The sequence below is a fragment of the Aspergillus undulatus genome (genome assembly GCF_047715775.1).
Source record: "Aspergillus undulatus strain CBS 261.88 unplaced genomic scaffold BDV17scaffold_61, whole genome shotgun sequence".
Taxonomy (NCBI): domain Eukaryota; kingdom Fungi; phylum Ascomycota; class Eurotiomycetes; order Eurotiales; family Aspergillaceae; genus Aspergillus; species Aspergillus undulatus.
The window spans coordinates 81,262-96,824 of record NW_027396665.1 but is presented as its reverse complement, the minus strand read 5'-3'; the positions used below and the strand labels follow the sequence as shown (position 1 = coordinate 96,824).

Here is a 15,563-nt window from a genome sequence, read left to right as displayed (position 1 = left end):
GACTTTGTTTCTATTCCTTCTTGGGACGCATACAGAGTTCACTATGAATGCTTCAAGAAATGACAATGGATATACTCTATATAGGTCTATATGGGTATCATATCATTCAAACGCTGTCCCGCCACCTTGCATGTCCTCATGAATCTAAGACGTTTCGTTGTTCACTGGCACCTTAATCGTGTTTCGCAATTCATCCAAATCCCGGAACCCTTCTTCAACAATCCATTTCTCATCGTTTGGTTTGTGAAGAACGTGGCAGCTAGCTCCAACCACGAGCAGCCCCGGTGGCCGAGATCCCTCGGTTTCAAATGCCTGACAGACATGTTCGAGTGTGGAACGAATCACCCGCTGGTCACTGCAAGAAGCGCGCTCAATGATAGAGCAGGGTGTCTCTTTCGGCCAGAGTGTACGTGGCCTTGCGCCTTCTTCCGTGGATGGCGTTGTGAGAGATTCTATAAGTGCAGAGAGTCGATGAAGTGCCATCAAGAATACTACTGTCTGTGTCGGCACATAAGTTGGAGGCTCGGGTGCTGCGCCTTTCCTTCCAGTGCCTGTACACACAAGTACCTGGTCTGAAACTCCCCTGTGGGTTGCGGGGATTTCAGCAAATGACGGCGCGCTTAGGGCGCTGGTGATGCCCGGTAATACAACGGGAGTATAGCCTTCAGCGCGGAAGAATTCGAGTTCTTCTCCTCCTCGCCCGTACAGGTATGGATCACCTTGCTTCAGACGGAGCACCCGGCGACCTTTCTGAACTGCATCCAAACCCATGCGAAGAAACTCCTCTTGAGCCTGGTCGGCATTTCCTGGGAATTTGCGCGCGATGTGAACCTCTGTTCTCCGTGGGATCAGTTCCAGGACTGGTGCAGGCACGAGCTTATCAGCGAGGATTATGTCGGCATCTTGGATTGCTTTCAAGGTTGCTCTAGTGAGCAAGTCTGGGTGCCCTGGGCCTGATCCCGCGAGAATAATCTTGCCTTTGCTCGTTGGCAATTGGGTGCCGTTCACATCAGTCGTCTTCACGTTGCCCGAGCTGTATTCTTGGAGAATACTGTCGATGTCTGAATCGGTGATTGCGGCAAGTTTGCGAAGTGGCCAGTATTCACAGATCTGGGAAAGCCAACGCATGCGCCGAGTTTTGGCTGTGTTCACGTCGTCTTCGGTCACCAGGCTGTTGAAGGTGTGTTTCTGACCAGTCGAGTCGTCCTCGTCAACGTCGAAACCCCCATCACACAGCCCTGCAGCAAAATCTTCTTCCCAGAGGCGCTTTCGTATTGTTCCCAGTCTATCTATGGCATTTCCAAGATTAGGTGGCAGCATCGACGATATCTCTCTCTTCAACCGCGAGGCTAGTTTACAACCCCGGCCAGAAGTCGTGATTCCGACACGAAGAGGCCCATCTGAGTAGGTGGAAAGCAAGCTGAACGTGCAGAGATCTGGAGCATCTGAGACATTAACCGGGACTCTGAGGCGGCGGCATAGCTTAGCGATATGAGGGCCTGCGGAATGAGTTAGATATCGGATCATTGCGGGCCATGCTCAATACATACTCAGAGGGTTAGAAGCGCCAAGAGTAACAAACACCATATCCACAACGTGATCAACCTCTTCTCTCCCTAAGGTCGTTAGGTCCTCATCCTGAAAGTCTCTGTGAACCCATTGTGCTGAGCCATTCTCTATGTGTGCGGCTAAGGTATGTTGCAGGCTCTCGAAGTCCGGTGCAATGACTACCGGCTTTGCGCCCGCTTGCAGGCTTCTGGTGCAACGGGCAGCAGCAAGAGGGTTTGATCCAATAATCAGGTGCACCTGGGAATCCGCATTTATAGAAGCCAGTAGCGGAATCTGAGCTGCGCTTCCTGATGATGCATCCTTCATAGTGTAGAGCTACCGCGAACGACCAGTCTGGGCGATTTCAATCAACGGTTCCAACAGGATGAACGTGAAAGGATAGCAGGTGTAACGAAGTATCAAAGACCGTCAATAATCGCTTTTTGCCCGCTGAGCCGTCCAATACGGAGCAGTTATATGTTCAAATCGACACAGTGCTCCGCGGAAATAAGTCAAAGCCAATTGGTTGGGAGGCAAATCGAGATAACGACAGATCTTTGAAGTCGTTTTCAATTGTTATGTCTGATGATGAGGGGTCGATAAGCCTATCGTCGGCTATTAGAAGATCCAAACACTCAGAATTTCAGCACCCCAGATACAATCGAAGATGCCTCCATTTATTGTGGACTTGCCCTCATCTGTAGGTTTTATACATTCTGCCGCTCAATGCAGTTAGGCCGATTGCGTGATTGACGGTGCTTAGATAATTTTTTATGCCTGAAGCATAAGGCTTGTATGATGGCCCAGATTCCGGTCCCTGTGGAGCAGAAGCGTGACGAAGCTATGGGCAGCATGCTCAAATGCCGTGGGTGTATTAAACTGCGCTCGAAATGCGGTGTTCATCTGTATGGTGAAGCGTCTTTAAGTCGCGCAGGACAGTCGGGCTAGATGCTCATTTTAGCCTTGGACGAGACATCTGAATAAGTCTTGTACGCGGCGAAGTAATTGTCGTAAGTGCGTATCGATAGGATCATTTTAAGAAGAACTGGTTGTCTAATTAAGAAGCTGCTAAGACTTACTCCAGAGTACAGTCGCCTGGAGTGACTGGTGCAGGTATTTAATGTTGTTGTTTGCTCCGGGTCCTAGATAAACGATGTGAGCACGTGACGTAGAGCTCGGCCGGCCAGCCAGCTCGACTGACGCCGCAAGCTCCAGGCGCATTCATACCCTCATCATCTCTCCATCCGAACGCCTCATCGCACCCACAACCTCTTGGAGGAGCTCACACGTCTTCTCTCTGTTCCTAAAATACCAGTTCTTTCTCTCTTCAACACTTGCCGTTCGAACCGTCACATAGCAGCGCTTACCACCATGTCCGACGGACTTTTGAAGGCGGAGAAGGACTTCTCCAAGGATGCTGACAAGCTGATTCCGGAGGCGGAGCAGCTCGCAAAGGTACAAGCTGCTAAGTATCTTGAGACAAGCTGAATTTTTTGCTGACTCTTATAGACCGACGCACAAGGTGCGATTGACAAGCTGCTGGTGTTGGAAAAGCAAGCAAGACAGGTATGACCGTCGTTCATACGCAAGTATATAGTTCTAATCCTTGAATCCATAGTCAAACGATCTGCCTACCACGTCTCGATTACTTATCACTATCGTTACAATCAGCAAGAACAAGGGCGACTGGAATCTCCTCAACGACCAAATCCTCCTCCTTTCGAAGAAACATGGCCAGCTCAAACAAGCTATCACAAGAATGGTGCAGACGGTCATGAAGTTCTTGGACGAGACGCCCAACTTGGATACCAAGCTATCGGTCATCCAAACCTTGCGAACCGTCACGGAGGGCAAGGTCAGCGTTCTAGCACCTTCTATCCCGCGCGCCGAGCTAACGTCTATCTCAGATCTTTGTCGAAGTCGAGAGGGCCCGTATCACTCGCATTCTGTCACAGATCAAAAAGTCCCAAGGTGATTTAAATGCCGCCGCAGATATCCTCTGCGAACTACAAGTCGAGACTTTCGGGTCGATGACGAGAAGGGAGAAGACTGAATTTATCCTCGAACAAGTTGCACTCTGCATTGAACGTGGCGACTGGACGCAAGCGACCGTTCTCAGCCGAAAGATCAATAAGCGATACTTCTCCCGCAAGCCGAAGAAGAGCCCCGAGGAGATTGAGAAGCTCAAAAAGGAAGCTGAAGAAAGAGAGAAGACCCGCGGGCCCGATGAGCCTCCCATGGAGGTGGATGACGATGTTACAGACCTGAAGCTTCGCTATTATGAACAGCAGATTATTCTTGCCAACCACGACTACAAGTATCTGGAGGTCTGCAAACACTACAGGGAGGTGCTTGATACGGATTCGGTGCAAGAGAACCAAGAGCAGCTTAAAGCGGTAAGCTTACTGTCCGTTGCTTATGGAGTCAAAGCGCAACGCTAAATTATAGCCAGGTTCTTGCACGCATTGTATTCTACATTGTCTTATCGCCATACGACAATGAACAGTCCGATCTATTGCACCGCATCCAACAGGACTCGAGACTATCTGCGGTTCCTGTTGAAGCCCGCCTGGTGAAGTTCTTTACCGTTCCTGAACTTATGCGTTGGCCGATTGTTGCGGAGCAATTTGGTCCTCATCTGTGCAACACCGACGTCTTTAGCCCCAAGCCAAGTCAGTCCGCCGAGGACCAGCCATACCGGAGGTGGCAAGACCTTCGCAAGCGCGTCATTGAACACAATGTGCGGGTGGTGGCCAAGTATTACACCCGAATCCAGATGGGCCGGTTGACCCAGCTTCTGGATCTGACGGAGGAAGAGACGGAGAAGTACATCAGTGAATTGGTTACTTCAAAGACTATCTACGCGAAGATTGACAGACCCGCGCGACTGGTCAACTTCTCGAAGCCCCGCGATGCAGACGACGTGTTGAACGAATGGAGCAGTGATATGAAGAGCCTTCTTGGTCTGTTGGAGCGCATCGACCATCTGATCACAAAGGAAGAGATGATGGCTCGCATTCTCCCAACTCGGGAGAAGTCCAAGGCTCGTTAAGGATACCTGGAGGAATGAACGTGGACGCGATGGGACGGTGACATGTAACGGGTGTAAAACTATGCAATAGTAGAATCGATTAACATCCGCATGATTATATTCCGCCACTAAGTAAGATCTCCGTAAAAACGGTGCAAAGCAAGGTATCTACTCAATCTATAGGTATAAGCCAGAACCACAAACAAGATCTAAGTAAGCCGCCGGGGAAGCAACGTCTAAAATGGCACATCCATATCATTAACATCCTCCTCCCGCGCATCCGTCTTCTTTTCTTTACCTCCCTCCAAAGACTCTGTAATGAATTTCACCGCAGCATCCAAATAAGGCCTCTGACTCGGCAGAAAGTGACCCCCGGGATGCCAAACAACCGTCCCCTCCCCTTCCGGATCCCCAACACAAGCATCCATCAACGCCCGACTCCTACTCTCTTCAACAACAGCATCCAACGAGCCCAGAACATGCAAAATAGGCGTCTGAATTGGCGGGCTCTCATAGAAAGCCCTGTACCGATCCCCAGGCGACCGAAACCCACTATAACACAGCGCGAATTTCAACGCGGGATGATTCAACTTCGCGAACGAAGAAGGGTACGGAAACCCCTCCACTCCCGAACTAGACGACTCAGCCGGCGCGAACTTCACAAACGCCTCCCTCCTCCCATTCCCCTCCAACAACGAAACCACCATCGCAGCCATAGCAGCCCCTTGCGAAAACCCAATCACACCATCAAACGGCCCCTCCTCACGAAGAACCTTCGCAATGGAGTCTAATCCGTCCTCGAGCCCAACGTAGAGCGGCGGCTCCGCGGTGTTGCTCCGTCGGTACCACCCGTATGCTTCGATCTCGGTCTCGTCTGTTTTTTCCTCGCTTGGCACGTAACCGGGGATATCGGAGGGGTTGAGACGTAGGGGTCCTGTTGGGTAGATTGCGGCGATTTCGTGTAGGGGGAAGGCCTTGGTTATGTGTTTTATCAGCGCGCGGGATTTGGCGTGGAAGAGGGGGCCGGATTGCGTGTAGCCGTGGAGCATGAGGAGTTTTAGGGGTGGGCGGGCGGCCATTTTGGCCGGTTGTATTATCGAAAATGGATTTGAGAGAGAAGACCTGAAGAACGAGGAGATAAGACGAGGAGAGGAACGAGGTTCAGTGAGGGGCTTGTTGGGGTTGAATCATCAGATGAGACAATTCTATCGTGATCATCCTGACTTGGGCCGCGCTTGATAAGATAAGCTCCGCCGACATCGCGATCCGCTTGCAGGATGTACTAACCACTCAGAGTATGTTGATGGCCAAGCTCAAAAGGTGCTTTAATATCAAATTGTAGCTTTTGTGTGCCTCCAGACCTGTGCAATTGGAGATGGGAGCCCTGTCATCAATTTGAAAAGCAACAATATGCTTTTGGGTCAGATGCGAGTATGACTGACCAAGATAATGAGACAATCGATTGTCCTACATACTTTATGTAGCTCGAGTCAGTAACGAGTCTGTGCTAACATAGTGAGGACGTAGGTCTATGTTCTGATACGTACAAGTGCTGTGGAGTCTAAACCCGGCCCCGGACGAGAAAGAACTACGATCAAGGCTAAATACGCTTGACGGGGCAGGGCAGTGCATACTACGAGCTATACTTCTGAGGATCATGTGCATATAGGTGTACATTTGCTACTGCTACTGCACCTAAGAGTCACAGCTTGAACCCTCCTTACAGATCAAATTCCAGTCCTTCACGGATACTGAGCAAGACCGTAAGAGAGGACCCAGCGCGCCCGGAGAGCACACGACAGCGAAGTGAAGTGCTCATTCATCTTTGCCAATGGAGAATTGGTCGCCCCTATGCCTTTTGGCATCCGAAAATTCGCTTCCATTTGCCAGGCTCAGACGAACGCGCCCGCTGTAATATCCGATGGTGCCGAGAACCCAGTACACTCGTAGAAGCAACGACGTACAAACGAGAAAAGCATAAAACACAAAAAGGAGAGAAGAAACTGGTTATTGACGGAAACAAAGCAATAAATTGACAGAGTGTGGACCGATCAAGTGCCAGATATCCGGAACTCCCCTCAATGTGAAAGAAACGCTTTTTGGTATTGGACGGTGAAGTGAGGTATAGGAACATTTTTCTCATTGCCCATGAGTGTTGTGGGAGTTTCTCGCAAGGGGCGAGGATTCCATCTTCTATCTGAAGTGCTTTCTCAAAAAAATAGTATTAATCCATCATCGAAAAACGCCGCGTTGCAATCGTCATCGCCCAGCTCCGTTGTCGAGACGTTTACTTTCTGCGGAAAGAGCAGCCCTCAGTGAGACGGGCCTTGCCACCGGTGGGCTGGCAGAGGACGGTAGAGCAGCCGGAGCAAACGACGACGGTCTGGGCGTGCGAGAAGACGGTGGTGATGTTGAAGCAGCCGGGGCACTTGACGTCCATGAAGAAGGAGCGGGGACCGGGCACAAGTTGCTATAAGAAATCCCAGCATCAGTGATCGAGAACCTCGTACATTCGAAGTCGACGGCATCGTACCTTGAGCTTGTGCTTGCGGGCCTCAGCCTGAGGCGTGGGGTTGAGAAGGTCGACCGCGAGAACCTATACGAGCAGACGAGTTAGCGATGTGTCCTCTTGTAAATCTCCTGATTTTTCACGATGCCCCGTTGATGAATCGCGGTGGCGACGACAGCGAGGTTGCCCACGAGAGCAAAAATGATCGACGTCGTTGGCGTAACTGATGTCGAAGGGCATCTTGAAGACCGAATACGCAGGTATATCTTACCATCTTGACGAGACAAAAAAGTCGATCAGCGAAGAGTGTTGAGATAGAGCGCTGATGAGATGGCCGGCTTGGAGGTGTGAAAGCAACAGGAGGTCTCGTGGAGATGGCGAAGTCTGAAGCGAATTCTCGACGGCGCCCCCAGTCGGCCCGTTTGGGGCCACTAATAGGGTTCAGCCCTCGCTAACACTGCCCTTCCCAGTTCCAGCGGCTCCTAGCATCTACCGCGCTACTTACGTAATTTGTTGCATATCGTGCACAACTTGCATAATTCGGCCCAGAGAAACCCCCTCAACCTGAAGTACTGGCATCACAACGTATTAATATTTTACTCTATCGCTAATCCAATCCGCTCAGACGTAAGACATAATCTAATGATGTGAGGATGCAGCGGGCGCCAGCCCAGCTCCAGAGCGTTCGACTGCCAGTGCCATCAAGCGGAGTTTCAGACAGCTGTTCTTTTTGTAAAGACTTCACTGGTTGACTGCGAGTAGGAAACCTCGAAATTCCTTTACAGCGTCTTTTTCGCAGCCTGAACAGTGTTACCGTTGACCGACTGCTCGGGCATGTACGGGTGTTTGATGGTCAAGCACCAGATATCAATGTAATCGCAGATCGTTGTAATGATGTCGTGCTAGAGACATTAGCGGTTTGAATGAATAAGTGTGGATTCAAACTTACCACGAAGCTTCCATAGACACCGATACTTGAACCCAGGCATAGGAAAACGAACGCAGTGTGTCCAATGGTGTCGATCAAAGTTTTCGACCAAAGACCCAAAAATGCACCGGCAGCATCGAGGAGAGCGAAGACGAGAGGCCCAAGGAGGATGTTCGAGTAAGGAAACTCCGCTTTCACCAGGTGTGCGCAGATCATTCGACCAACAGCGTAAGCATTAACCAAGCCAGCATACAATGCAAAGGGCACCAGGTGGTTCTCGAGAATCAGGGGGTTGAGGTATAGATACGCCGGCACAAGGATCCACGTTGCAACGAGAGGGAGGAGGCCATACAGGGACTGGATGGGATCCTTTCCACGTTCTTTGCGAACCTCAACGACGTGCGCAATGCTCTGACCGGTGGCAAAGAAAAGCATGATCCCGCCGTAAATGAGATACCACTGCGTGAAGGGTAGATCATAGACCTGCGCAGGAATAAACCCGAGTTTGGGGACACCGATAGTTTCGAACATGGACTGGTGCCAAAAGCTGCCACCTCCCATGACGGCAGTGAATGCAAATACGACGCAAAGCGTCAGGACTCCTTCCACAGGGCCAGAGACGATACCCAACGTCAGCACCTGCGTGTAGTACATATCCCAGGTCTGGACGTAGAAAGTCATGGTGGCTATGACAAGAGTTAGTTTAAGTAGGGCATCTGAGCTTGGGATTCATACATCCAAAAAGCGTCAAAACCGTTGCCCAAGTCTGGCCGAGGTTCATCACTGCAGAGAAGATCAAAACTCCAAGAGCCGTGTTGCATGCGTCAACGCCTACAGACAAGTATCAATAATACTCCTTGCATCAAGTTCAGCAAATCAACTCACTGTGATCGAAGAGCTCGCCGAGAGGACCACTCTGCTTAGTTCTCCGTCTGAAGGCGTATCAGTGCCAATCGTTCAAGCGGGAGAGACCAGGAAATCATACGCTTGTATGCCATCTACACCATCAAACGTTTGGTACAAGAATAACCCAATGGCGCAACTGGCGTAAACCCATCGTGGGCAGTCCTGGTCGAGGGTGGGGTTGTAGTATAGAACGGTGAAGAAGTTGATCAAGACGAAGACGAGACCCGTTAACGTGATCTACCAGCGCTCAGTTACTATCGAGCCCTTTATTGTACACCGATGTTCATCTGGCGCCGTATTGGCCGCCATCTACTCCATTTCGGTCGTTCCGGGGACTGACGCATAGGGCTGAGGGACTAGTAGACTTACAGCATTAGGTCTAGATAAGAGGCTGTTAGCCCGGCCAAGCACCAGATGCACAATTAGCGGAATAACTTACGCCATGCTCATCGGGAAAAACTTGATCACAAAGTTATTATAGAACGGCTTGAGAACATATCGACTGACGAGCGAGTGGTCAACGCCCGCATAGCGATAGTCCTTCAGGTTCGGTAATTGATGTGCTCGGATGTACACCATCTTGACTGTCGCAAAAACGTCTCCTCCTACTCCGGCGACTGTGATAACAATAAATTTCTGTACCCGCTGGTTCTCTGATGACTGAACAAGTAGTTGAGATTGGACTGATCTGTCTGGAGCGCTTCTGGGGCTGCGCGACGAGCTGCGAAGAGAAGGGATACGTAGGTAATAGATAGGTCAAAGAAGGATGCGACAACAAAGGCAAAAGAAGGATGAAGGACGAAGGATAAGAGGGAGTGCTGCAAGTTGGCCGGAAAGTCACCCGTGACGACGCCGTCTCCCAGTTCCTGTCCAGGAATCCAGCATGCTCTTATTTATGCGACACTTTTTTTCTGCCGGCGGAAAAGCGTTCCCCAAGCGGGCTCCTCCACGGGAAAAATTACAGCAGGTATGGACAGTATCACCGAACCAATAATCCCGCTAGAATGCCTGTATTTATCGTATATGTAGGTATCGGCCGACCACGTGCTGCCTCCAACGGCAAGAGCGACCTACCAAGGTTGCCGCCTTTTTGAGGTCATGATCATAACAACATGCCGATCATTTCGAGTTGGGCTTAGTTGCTCCTGACTGTCAAGGTGGGGGAGCCCTGCCAGTGGCCGCTGCCAATTATCCGAGGCCGCCATATGACGCCGAAGCACTGACTTTCGAGGCTGCCTAATACATACGGGCCGGTTTTTATGCAATATCATTTGGTAAGGCTGGCGGAAAATATTGCTACTAGAGACTCAAGAAATGAGGTCGATGCAGAAAATCTTTTATATCGGTGCACTAATTACATGCAGAGGGCAATTTCGAAGCGCTAATGCCATATTTCGTACACTAAAGAGACCGCCAAATGAAGTGGACCGAGGCGTCGACCTCGTCCTAGAAAAGTCAGGATTTGAGCAACATCACGTTCACCTTCATATTCGCGGTCATGCAGACAAAGAGACCTCTATTGCCCGGATGGGTTTCACACATCCATCGCGCTCGTATTCTTCTATCGGGGGCCCGGATCGTGATGGCCATGTCACAAAGCTGACCTGATAGGACTTTCACAGATCGTTGCCAATTTATGACACGAAGCTTAACCGACAGGGCTCCAAGGCATTGGGATTAAAATGCGACTCTGCATGGATTGAATGAGTGGAACTGTCTTGTGAACAGTCTCGGCCCATCCTTTAATGCCCCATGACTGCTCTCGACGGACCTTGCGCTCTTCGAGATTTGCAAATTGCCACAGGTGGTGCACAGTATTGAGATCTCCGATTTGGACGAACCAAGCACCGACACCTTCCATAACTTCGCGACGAGCCTTGAGCCCGCGGCGCCAGTGGGTTTCCCACTCGAGGAGGTTGCCAGGATGAAGGGTGTAAGATCGGAGCTCAAAAATGCCTCCGAGGCGACGAGGCGGGGTTGTAGGCCAGAAAGAAAACTCCTGCATTAGGGACGTCTTCTTGCTCTTGATCAAGCTCTTGAGCTTTTTGTCGAACGCCGGGAACTCTGGATGGCGCGAAATGTTGTGCAAGGAAGCGTGGTAACCTTCATATCGTTGGTATTCCCAAATATGGACTACAGAGATCCGTTAGCACCGATGCGTACGACTATAGAAAAGGTCGGTTCAATGAAAGATACCGAAAGTCTCATTGTCCCCAACTTGTGTGCGCCAGCTTCCTACCAGGTTCACACGGTTCTCTTCTGCGCCTGCCATCCTAGGGTACCACTGGCCAACAAGGTCGACATACTCATCCACTCGGTCTGGTTTTACTTCGTGAAATACGATGGAATGGACATATTTGCCACGGGCGAGGACTTGCGAAAACGAACGTTCGATATCCTTATCGAGTTGTTGGCCTTCTTTCGTTCCGTAAATGAGCGAAGAGAGCGGTCCGCGTTTGGCAGATCGGTTGGCTTCTAACAAATGTTCGTCTCCTAAAGAACGGTGGGTAGAAAGTGAGCCCAGAGCCTGGTTGTCAAGAACATCGGCGGCATCAAATATGGGGCTTTTGTCGTCGCTCGCGTTGCTCTTGATGGGAGCAGCGGGAGCGGCAGCGTACTCACGAAGGCGATCACGGGCAACAGGGGATGGGGCAGATGCAGAGGTGGAAGCAGAAGCACCGACTGACTGACTCTCTTGCTGCTCTCTCTTCTTGCGAGCCACTTCCAGGTTCTCGCGAAACTCCTTCTGGCGCGCATTGAACTCTTCAGCCGAGTCGGGGGTGATGTCCCGAATGGAGGGCGAACGGTAGACAGGGGCAGATGTATGGAAGGATCGGACCAGCGAGGACGCAGGCCGGAAGACTCGAGGGGCAAGCATGACTGAGGTAGACGCAGATGCAGTACAATTTCAACAAACAATCGGTACGGGAAATGTTAAAGGAAAAGGAAATGCGACAAGCGCGGTGTTGATTTATCAAGTGCCGATAAACGGGTACAAACGGGAAGCAGGGAGGAGAACAACAGCTATCCCAAGGCGGCAAAGGAGCACAAGAGGGGTCTGAAGAGGGGATGATCGAAACAAGGTGCAGGGAATAGGACAAAGATGACACGAGACGCACAAAGCGACCAAACGATTGAAAGGAAAGTGCGACACAGCAGGAGTAACACTCGGGACCAGTAATGAAGCAGCTCGCTCGAAGACCAGGGTCAGCAAAGTGAGTTTAGTCGTGAAGGTTTCCCCAGAATCAACCACGGATGGTGGGAAGACAAGTTGCAAGAATAAAATAATTAACACACCAATGGCGGCAGACGAGATGGAAAGAGGAGAAGTTTGAGAGGGGGGAGGAAGCTGGGGATAGCACTGCACCCGTTGCTTGCCTGGAGCCGATGTGCGGGGGAAGAAGTCTTGGTGCCTTAGCTTCACGCACTCCAGTCAATAATACTGCGGTTTGTTGTGTTCGGTCTGAGAGGATCTCGATGGCTTATATGTCACTCGCTAATAGTTGTTTAATAATAAGACCTACTGGTTCAAATTGAGATTGAGATCCCCCTTGGAGTTGTGCTCTGGTGATCTCCTTCCCCATATCTATGACGACATGGCGGCCTAGAACCTGGCTATGTGCACAGGGGCAGCTACCTCATTTCTGTGGATCATAAAATGTAGAAATAGCTAACAGCTTGCGCCTACAGGTCACGTTGGGTTTGGCCTCTTACGGTGTACTTTTGCAGCTATTGAAGTCATACGGTTTGCTCTATCACTCAAGAGATTGGCACAGATCCTGACGCACATGTACAAGTAGTGGTTTACTGCTTTGGTAGACTTGTTGCTGTCGAGCTCACATTGTTACTGTTGTACGGCGAATGTTCTATATGTATAAGTATTCCATACTACTTCCGAGTAAATTCAATTACAATCCAGGCCAATACAGAAAGTAAACAGAGATAGAAACAGTCCAGCTAGATCGGAAGGATACGCTGTCAATTTGTAGCAAATTGATATGTTTCCATCCATACTTCGTGCTATCTGTTCTCCAGTTCTCACTGGAGGAGACCGAAACAGGTAAAGCCGGGGTCGCGCCACCATGAAGTAATCGCCCCTCCGTCTGCGCTCTGCACAAAGAGCTTCAGCACGAAATGATGCCTTCCCTGCAGCTTCCTTTTAATCCTTCGAGGGCCAGACCAGACACAATGAGCGACTCATTAAATCCTCCTCTCTCATATGAGGCCTCTGCCACAACAACTCATCGCCATGTTGCAACCACACTCCCACCGGAGGTCTCCTCGTGCCTCAAGAACTCCCGCTTTGTACGTGAACAATTCCTCTTACCATTTAAACCGTTCTTGGATGCTAATATCTTCTTCTAGCTCCATCTAGCAACATGTGATGGCCTCACCCCCCACATTTCCTTAATGTCTTACACCTATCTGCCCTCCACGCCCTTCGATCCGTACCCCACAATCATAATGACCACCAATTCATCCTCCCGAAAGACCACCCATCTACAAACCAACCCCCGAGTCTCGCTCTTAGTACATGACTGGGTGTCGCATCGTCCGCCTACCCGTGCCTCAAACAGCGGAGCCACGCGCGATGGATCTCCCCCACCTGCAGCAACTCGGTCATCTTTGGCTAGCCTGCTTCTGAACCTGAACACGAGTGCTCTATCCAGCATCTCTACGACAATTACAGGAGAAGCTCGCTTTTTGGTGTCCGAGTCTGAGGAAGAGAACTGGTGCAAGGAGAGACATCTGGAGAATAACACCTTTGAGGAGGAAATGAGCACTTTCGGCCAAGTGCCGCAGCCTGGTCAGCGCCGGCCTAGTCTTTCAATTGATGATGATGTTCGGGTCGTTACTGTGCGGGTGCGCGAGGGTCGACTTGCGGATTGGAAAGGAGGCGTAAGGGATTGGCTTGTTGTTCAGGAAGGCGAAGAAGCGTCTGGCGAAGCTGGGGCTAATGGGGTCGTTCTCTGAGCTAGCTACGCTCTTTTGGGAGACCACTAATCAATATGCGGGCTATTTGAGCTAATGCATCAAGTTCTGGTGACACTACAGTTGTAGTACTCATGTTTGACTTTTTGGTGCCCTCTCTTTAGGTTGCCGTACGAGCGATGGCCTCTGGTTACAAGTTAACGCCAGTAATGAGAAACGGTCCATATTCTGCGTCAGTTGCGATTGAGATAGAGCCTATATTTCAGCCCAGCAAGGGTAAAGCAAGCATAATCCTCGCCGTGCCGTGGCTGAAGCTTATCACATGACTCCTATTGGTGACGCAGATCGTGTCACCAACTCCAAAATCTCCAAAGCTTCTCCAACTCCAATCTCAGGTTTCCATCTCAACCAGCCCTGTGTTCCTTTACAATGCATAGATCGAGACTCCAATTACCTCTACATTCCAAGAACATATAACACGACAAACCTCCGTCACCACCTCCCCAGTCGCATTCCAATAGCGTCCAACTCGAAACCCAGAATGCGCCTAGCCCACCTCCACTTCCCCATTATAACCCCCTTCACACGCGTCGCAAACCTCCAACAAACACTCACAACCCGTCTCCTCACCCACAAGAAACTCATCACATCGCCAATATCCACAACAACGCCACCGCCCCCCGACCCAACAATAATAACATTCACCCCCAACCCGGTCTACACGACCGGCCGCCGCGACCTCCCGCCATCGAATACCTCGCCATCAATCACGAAAAGACTCTCGTTGCCGCCTGCGCTAGAACCAATCCGGGAATTACTTACCCCGCCGCACGAGCGCGAGCGCAATGCCGATGGCGCATCAGCAGAATACCATCCTACGCTACGAGGCGGGCAGACGACGTACCATGGTCCCGGGCAGATGGTTGCGTATACGATACTCGATCTGAGGAGGTTGGGGCTAACGCCGAGGTGCCATATCCGGTTACTGGAGAACAGCGTTGTGGATGTGCTAAATGAGTATGGGGTTGAGGGGGTCATCACGGAGGATCCGGGCGTTTGGGTGCCGCGGAATAATAAGTCTAGCGAAGCTGAAGCCGGATCCAGTGACAGTGACAGTGGCCTGCCGCGGAAAATTACGGCTGTGGGTGTTCATCTTAGGCGGAATATCAGCAGCTACGGGATTGGGTTTAATGTCACGGAGGAGCCGATGTGGTATTTTCGGCAGATTGTGGCGTGTGGGCTAGAAGGGCGGGAGGCGACGAGTTTGTTAGGTGAAGGGGTTAAGGGTGTCACTGTTGATGATGTTGCCGGGAGGTTTGTTGAGGCGTTTGTTCGGAGGGTGAATAGTGATTTCGCTTGTGGGGGGAGTGCGTTGGGGGAGGGGATTGAGGAGGTTTATAAAGTGGAAGAGAAGGAACTCCTGGATTAGGGAGATGTGATTCCAAGTACATCCAGATTTCAAGTGGTGCTAATGTAATAGATATGCTGTAATACTACGGATCAAAAGTCCTACTGCACGGAACTCATCGAATCGCCAGAGGCATGATGATATTGGAGTCAAATAATTCATGCAGCAAGCCGATCCAAAACGAGCTATCATGAAAGGATAGGTTAGAACTGCATGCTTTCAATACGCAAACATTGCCTTTGAAGGCGAGTAAAGTCAAATCGCTGAGTCGTCGAAACCTGGGCTGAGGCGAAAAGAGACG

General features: G+C 50.7%; 7 protein-coding genes across 7 annotated transcripts; 2 read left to right on the top strand and 5 right to left on the bottom strand.

Annotated features, from left to right (window-relative positions):
* Window positions 1-80: 80 nt before the first annotated feature.
* BDV17DRAFT_201674 (putative siroheme synthase) lies at window positions 81-2,386 on the bottom strand. Its single transcript, XM_073755263.1, has 2 exons — window positions 1,551-2,386; window positions 81-1,499 (listed from the first exon to the last, which is right to left on the bottom strand). The coding sequence occupies exons 1-2, from the start codon at window positions 1,873-1,875 to the stop codon at window positions 145-147; spliced, it is 1,680 nt and encodes a 559-aa protein (XP_073611732.1). The 5' UTR covers window positions 1,876-2,386; the 3' UTR covers window positions 81-144.
* A 351-nt stretch (window positions 2,387-2,737) lies between these two features.
* On the top strand, window positions 2,738-4,694 carry BDV17DRAFT_273414 (proteasome regulatory particle lid subunit RPN5). Its single transcript, XM_073759013.1, has 5 exons — window positions 2,738-3,003; window positions 3,058-3,114; window positions 3,167-3,403; window positions 3,456-3,944; window positions 4,001-4,694. The coding sequence occupies exons 1-5, from the start codon at window positions 2,920-2,922 to the stop codon at window positions 4,598-4,600; spliced, it is 1,467 nt and encodes a 488-aa protein (XP_073611731.1). The 5' UTR covers window positions 2,738-2,919; the 3' UTR covers window positions 4,601-4,694.
* A 13-nt stretch (window positions 4,695-4,707) lies between these two features.
* BDV17DRAFT_201800 (alpha/beta hydrolase) lies at window positions 4,708-5,829 on the bottom strand. The gene has a single exon (XM_073755268.1). It carries the CDS (start codon window positions 5,656-5,658, stop codon window positions 4,816-4,818), a length of 843 nt encoding a protein of 280 aa, XP_073611730.1. The 5' UTR covers window positions 5,659-5,829; the 3' UTR covers window positions 4,708-4,815.
* A 1,037-nt stretch (window positions 5,830-6,866) lies between these two features.
* On the bottom strand, window positions 6,867-7,328 carry BDV17DRAFT_294986 (40S ribosomal protein eS27; the record flags this gene model as incomplete). The annotated part of the gene is made up of 3 exons (XM_073762963.1): window positions 6,867-7,049; window positions 7,113-7,175; window positions 7,299-7,328. 3 exons carry the CDS (start codon window positions 7,326-7,328, stop codon window positions 6,867-6,869), a joined length of 276 nt encoding a protein of 91 aa, XP_073611729.1.
* Window positions 7,329-7,693: 365 nt separating this feature from the next.
* On the bottom strand, window positions 7,694-9,870 carry BDV17DRAFT_273405 (aminoalcoholphosphotransferase). Its single transcript, XM_073759012.1, has 7 exons — window positions 9,362-9,870; window positions 9,292-9,301; window positions 9,002-9,159; window positions 8,902-8,948; window positions 8,752-8,847; window positions 8,038-8,702; window positions 7,694-7,990 (listed from the first exon to the last, which is right to left on the bottom strand). The coding sequence occupies exons 1-7, from the start codon at window positions 9,499-9,501 to the stop codon at window positions 7,868-7,870; spliced, it is 1,239 nt and encodes a 412-aa protein (XP_073611728.1). The 5' UTR covers window positions 9,502-9,870; the 3' UTR covers window positions 7,694-7,867.
* A 182-nt stretch (window positions 9,871-10,052) lies between these two features.
* On the bottom strand, window positions 10,053-12,392 carry BDV17DRAFT_273399 (NIPSNAP family protein). The gene is made up of 2 exons (XM_073759011.1): window positions 11,119-12,392; window positions 10,053-11,055 (listed from the first exon to the last, which is right to left on the bottom strand). Exons 1-2 carry the CDS (start codon window positions 11,798-11,800, stop codon window positions 10,571-10,573), a joined length of 1,167 nt encoding a protein of 388 aa, XP_073611727.1. The 5' UTR covers window positions 11,801-12,392; the 3' UTR covers window positions 10,053-10,570.
* A 612-nt stretch (window positions 12,393-13,004) lies between these two features.
* On the top strand, window positions 13,005-15,283 carry BDV17DRAFT_284344 (uncharacterized protein; the record flags this gene model as incomplete). Its single annotated transcript, XM_073760516.1, has 4 exons — window positions 13,005-13,009; window positions 13,116-13,227; window positions 13,288-13,859; window positions 14,395-15,283. 4 exons carry the CDS (start codon window positions 13,005-13,007, stop codon window positions 15,281-15,283), a joined length of 1,578 nt encoding a protein of 525 aa, XP_073611726.1.
* Window positions 15,284-15,563: the final 280 nt, after the last annotated feature.